Raw genomic sequence first — 5,864 nt, forward strand, 5'->3', positions numbered from 1 at the left:
AGGAATAATACTGGATGAGTTGATCAAAGAGATCAACTCCTCCCATGTGCCTATTGTAGTGCCCAATGACAGTAGGCCGCTCGACACGAAACCCCTCATACGTAACTTGGCCCTGCCGACGTGTCTTCTTCTGCTGAACGACCTCTTCTTGGATGGACTCATGACTTGTTGTAATCATGGGCATGAGCCGGAACCCCCTTCCAACAAATGACGAAGACATCTCCCTTCCGCCGCCGCTCTGTCTCTCCTCTTGCCACATGTTGTGCCTGGCTAGCGAACCTCTTGAGGACATTCGGGGCCCCACGCACCAACCGAAGGGTACCACTGATGTGCACACCTGCTTCATACAGTTCCTGGACCAGGGATACCGAGTTATAATAATTATCCATAAACATGTGGTATCCCTGGTTACGGAAACGATCCACAAGACCGAAGACAGTGTCACGGAGCGTGGAGAAGACCCCGGAATACACAGAGAAGTCCACGACGTATTCAGTGTTGGATTCCGTAATAAAAAATAACTTCACACCATATTTCTTTGGCTTCTTGGTGTTGTACACTTTTATACTTAGACGCCCTTTGTATGGCATCATCCCCTCATCCAAAGAAAGGTTCTTGGAAGGAACTACGAGAAAATGGGACCGTTCACGAATGTAGTCCAACACTGGGCGGACTAAGATGAGGCGGTCAGGGTTATTCCAGGGTATGGCTCTTCGGTTGGAGGCGTTGAAGTACCTGTCCAACGCCAGGAAACTATCATGGGGCATAATGCTAGGCACATTGGGCATACTTAAAAAAAATTCCACCTACAATATTGCCTGCGTTGGCAGCAGGCATCATTCCAAAGAAAATGTGGGGCCCCAAAAAATGCGCCATGTCCGTGAGGTTGCAGCCCCGCTAGCGATACGACAACGTCGTCTGCAGTTCCTCACGGCAGTACCGAGTGTAATCCGCCATCTCTGCAATGAGGTATTCCAGCAATTCCCACGTCAGGAAGAGCTGAATGAACCCCAGTGCAGTGAGAGGCACAGGGACGGTCAGTCCAGGTGCACCCGTGAATGGGTGCATGTTAAATGGGTTGGGGTCCTCCAACCAACCCTCATCACTTTCGGACGAACGGCCTTCACCTAAACTGCCGCAACGTTGCGACCTTCTACGGGCCCGTGTGCGGGCATGACTTCGCACTCCCACCCTCCCCACTGGCCCATCTCCCTCAATTTCACCATCACTTTCTGTCTCCTCCTCTTCCTCAGACTCTCCCTCATAAGCACTGAAACCACTGAACTCCAGTTCACTTTCAGGCTGTGGCTCCCGTACGGACATTGGGGGCAAATACTCGTCATTACTGACATCGGGCGTGATGTCCTCATCACTAGATGACAAACTGCCATCAAAATGAGGGCTTTCCACCTGCTCTCGATCGAGCTCCAACAAGTACTCATCAATGTCCTTTTGTTGGAGGCCTCCCATATGCTTACGAATGCCCCTCAGGACACCCCGATGCTTCCTAGGGGTTTTAAAAGGCACTGGATGTGGTCCTTGGTCCATTGCGGCCACACAGCATTGAAAAGCGGAGTCACCTTGGGTGCTTGGTCCCTCTTCAGCATCCAAATCTAAAACTCGCCTCACATGCTCACTACCAACAGACAGAAGAAGTTACACTGGCGAAATATATAGTGGGAGGTATGCCCTTATGTGATGCCTGGGGTCATCGCTAAGCCGACGTTGGTTCTGTTAATTGCCTTAATCTGTGAACCATAAAAGGAAGCTAAACATCGTCGAATGAGTCATGACAATGAAGCCTATATTTTTTGTGAAAATGTGGCACCTGTATCAGATCTTCAACAATAATGACCATGAATCTGAACAGGAGAATACTTGAGTGCACTCACACACTTAACCCTTAAACGCCGACTGGACATATTGTACATTGACTAAAATTGTCTGGCGGGTGCCAAGTGGAATTACGGTATGTCGACTACAAAAAGTTTATATATATATATATATATATATAATATATATATATATATATATATATATATATATATATATATATATATATAGCAGATATTATTATCATAGGATCATGTTTCATTCTTATACATTTATTAATAGATAAGTCTGACGAAGAAGGGGAGTGTTTTTGAAGAAAAGTTAAATAGAAAATGGTATTCTTGAGCCTACTTTCCTTCCGGAAAATGAATTTAGGTGCCAATGATAGATGAAGTACTGAACAAAAGCCGGAGTTGAGTAAACTCTGTGCTTAGCATAAGCTGAGCACGAATTGTTGAATGGGTTCGCATTGCTTAGATAAAGAAATTTGCATAGTAAAATGGATAGTGAAAGATTTAACTTGGAATTTAGAGGGTTTTAGACATCGATAGAATTATTAACCCATCATATTTGTTTCTAAGTTTTATGTTATATAATATTCCCTCCTAATTATTGTTTCGAGTTTTGCAAACTTTCACGTTAAGGGTTGGAAACTAGGAAACGTTAGATTGACCCACTTTCCTTCTATGCTATAACTATGTTATATCCCTGACCCATCAAGAAAGGAGGAAAATAAAGCCATAAATTCTATTTACAACATTCTACCAAGTGCAAATATTATTTTCTAATGAATTGTCAAGGAACGCTAGCATTTTTTAATATTTTTATAAGAAAGTTATAACTTTTAGGTTACTATGTGTTACCAAGATCTTTTATATATATATAATATATATATAATATATTATATATATATATATATATATATATATATCTATATATATATATATATATATATATATATATAATATATACTAACCCTCTGCGCGAAGTTTTATATCTTACAGATTGATTAATTCTTTTTCAGGAAAATACTTCTAAGTGACAAAATGAGTATCACCTTTGGGAGGAAAATTTTCGTTTACAAGCAATCAATAAAACTTAACAAGAAAATTCAAGCAAGGAAATGACATCAGACACATTATGCTTGGAAGTTATATTTTTTAGTTTTCTGTAAAAGAAAACTAATGCGATGGCTTTGTCTTCCGTCAGCCCTCAGATCTTAAAAGCTACGGAGGCTAGAGGGCAGCATCATCAGCCACCCTCCAACATCATTAAACTTACCAAATTGCAGCCCTGAAGGCTCAGAATTTTTTTTTTTTTTTTTTTTTTTTTTTTTTTTTGATTTTTTTTTTTTTCAATTTTAAGGTTAAAGTTCGCGCCATGAACGTGCGTCTGGCAACGCTATAGGTTCCAACACCACAAGCCGCCAACGGTCCTGAAAGTTTCATGGGCCGCGACCGAGAGTGTCATGGTTCGTGGCTGAGAGTTTCATATAGCATTATAAGCTGTACAGAAAACTAAAACTTTTACTTTTTTGTTTATTTAATGCTTATATATATATATATATATATATATATATATATATATATATATATATATATATATATATATATATATATATATATATATATATATATATATATATATATATATATAAGTATATCCTAGTTTTACCAGACCACTGAGCTGATTAACAGCTCTCCTAGGGCTGGCCCGAAGGATTAGATATTTTTACGCGGCAAAGAACCAATTGGTCACTTAGCAACGGGACCTACAGCTTATTGTGGGATCCGAACCACATTATATTGAGAAATGTATTTCTATCACCCGAAATAAATTCCTCTGATTCCACGTTGGCCGAGCCGAGAATCGACCTTTGGACCACCGGATTGGCCGCCAAGCGCGAAAACCACTCGTCCAACGAGAAACTGTATATATATATATATATATATATCATAATATATATATATGATATATATATATATATATATATATATATATATGTATATATATATATATATATATATATATATATATATACATATATATATATATATATATATATATATATATATATATATATATATATATATATATATATATATATATATATATATATATATATATATATATATGATATATATAATTATGGGAAAGACTCATATCTCAGCCGGAAAGGCCTTTTACTTATTGTAGTGAGGGCAACAGAAAATTAATTCATGCCTTTGGATTTGAAATGACAGCAATTAATGTAATTTCGACGTCCATATTCACAGAGATTTTGGAATGCTAAGTGCGAGAATTATTCGATAGTCCAGAACGTAACCAATATGGTGGATTCTCGGCAAATGTATTACTGAGAATTCTCTACGTTTCCCTTCCATGTCTACTGCTCGCGATATACTGAATACATTAGCAAGTAAAACCTTTCGGTGAAAGGTACGGTTTTGGGCAATCTCCACCTTCCTAGCAAACTCTTATTGTCTTGTAGCCTTAAATTTCATAATGTATATAATATAGGACTTTCTACACATCATTTCTGACTGTAATTACAAACGAAAAGCATAACACTTATTGGAATTGTGTTGGAATATTTTTGTCTATTAATGAAGACTAATTTTGGCGTCGAAACCAGAGCGCGGAGGTTCTATGCATTCAAATTTGGTGTTTGAAATCTTTGTGCGGAAAAGTCCCATAATGCTACTGCTCTATTTATATTTAAAGAATTCCATTTGGAATGCAGTAAGTATGCATTATCCTGACTCCTTGGAAGTGAAGTTAGGAATATTTAGTATCGCTTGCCATGCTATTCTAAATACATGTACTAATCATCAGTTCTAGAATAAAGTAGTACTTCATTTATAAATCTGGTATATAAGATGTTTATAAAACGCTGAATTCCAGTAGTAAATAAATTATTTTTTCAGATTGGCAACATGAACCGAGATCAGCTTTATAGTCACGTCCCTATGCACTGTACTTATGGTATTAACGTACCTAATTTGTTTATCCGACTATATCTGCAAGTATTTTATTAGAAAATGATTGGTTTTCTCTAATTTCATATTACTGTGATACATTTGCAGATTAACGTTAGGAACATACCATTCAACCAGCGTTAGTAATAAGTCACCAAACTGGACGTGTTGAATATTCCATTTTACACCCGGCCGTTTAAGCATTATGTTCTCTTGTGTCCACTTTGAGTCCCGATGAAAAAAGAAAAGAAAAAAAAAAGAAATATATTACAGCGACTACAGCCGGGAATGTAAGTTCCCATATCTACATCTACATGTTTTTTTTTTCTTTTTTTTTGGGGGGGGACGGGAGCATACTGTCTCTCTTCTTTCCTTTTTATGTAAATAAATAGGTTAAAGGAGGAAGAATTAAATACGAATCCTTGTAAATAACATATAAACTTTTTTTTTAGAAATATTTTTGAATATCTAACTTATGACAAATCGACCCTGTTGTTCAGTAGCTTAAATGCCCTTGGAAAATTATCCACTCACTTTGACTTTTACCCTAAATATGTAAAAATATGTTAATTTCTGACTATTGTTACCACCCTATAGTTGCTTAACTACAAAAAGAATGCTTAGAAATCCAGATGTTCGGATAAAAAGCTTTCCTTTACCAATTTTAAAGAAAGTATGACAAGCGCGTACTATTCTATTTGAACGATAAAATATTAAAATCAAGAAAATCTACTTTCACTGACACCACAAAGAATTCGAGGATATTCAGATATATATTTTAATTTTAATACTATAGTAAAACAAGTTACATACATATTACTCTTGGACTAAGGAAATCTTTCTTTCGAAACTGTAGTCATTTCTTGACCTGTATCCTTCATTTGTAATACTAAGGTTTTTCCCAAAGCCAAGGGCAGTATTGCAAGGAAATATACGAGGGAAATTCGCTGATATTAAAATCGCATTGATTAATACTAATGTGAAAGAAAAAAATCTTTCCAGCTATTATATGTTTGGAGTCATTGTTTATTAAGCACCTATCACCTAGTTTAA

General features: G+C 36.8%; 1 protein-coding gene across 1 annotated transcript; it reads right to left on the reverse strand.

The window, feature by feature from the left end:
• Positions 1-270: 270 nt before the first annotated feature.
• LOC135209064 (piggyBac transposable element-derived protein 4-like) lies at positions 271-788 on the reverse strand. Its single transcript, XM_064241645.1, has 2 exons — positions 369-788; positions 271-324 (listed from the first exon to the last, which is right to left on the reverse strand). Exons 1-2 carry the CDS (start codon positions 786-788, stop codon positions 271-273), a joined length of 474 nt encoding a protein of 157 aa, XP_064097715.1.
• Positions 789-5,864: the final 5,076 nt, after the last annotated feature.

This window comes from Macrobrachium nipponense, chromosome 11, assembly GCF_015104395.2.
Source record: "Macrobrachium nipponense isolate FS-2020 chromosome 11, ASM1510439v2, whole genome shotgun sequence".
In the NCBI taxonomy this organism is placed as follows: Eukaryota; Metazoa; Arthropoda; class Malacostraca; order Decapoda; family Palaemonidae; genus Macrobrachium; species Macrobrachium nipponense.

What these genes read in the sequence shown, in the direction of transcription:
- LOC135209064 (XM_064241645.1), bottom strand. Translation starts at nt 788, where the DNA reads ATGCCCAATGTGCCTAGCATTATGCCCCATGATAGTTTCCTGGCGTTG. An exon ending in TGGATAATTATTATAACTCG is followed by an intron (nt 325 to 368) that starts GTATCCCTGGTC and finishes TGTGCACATCAG; the next exon opens with TGGTACCCTTCGGTTGGTGC.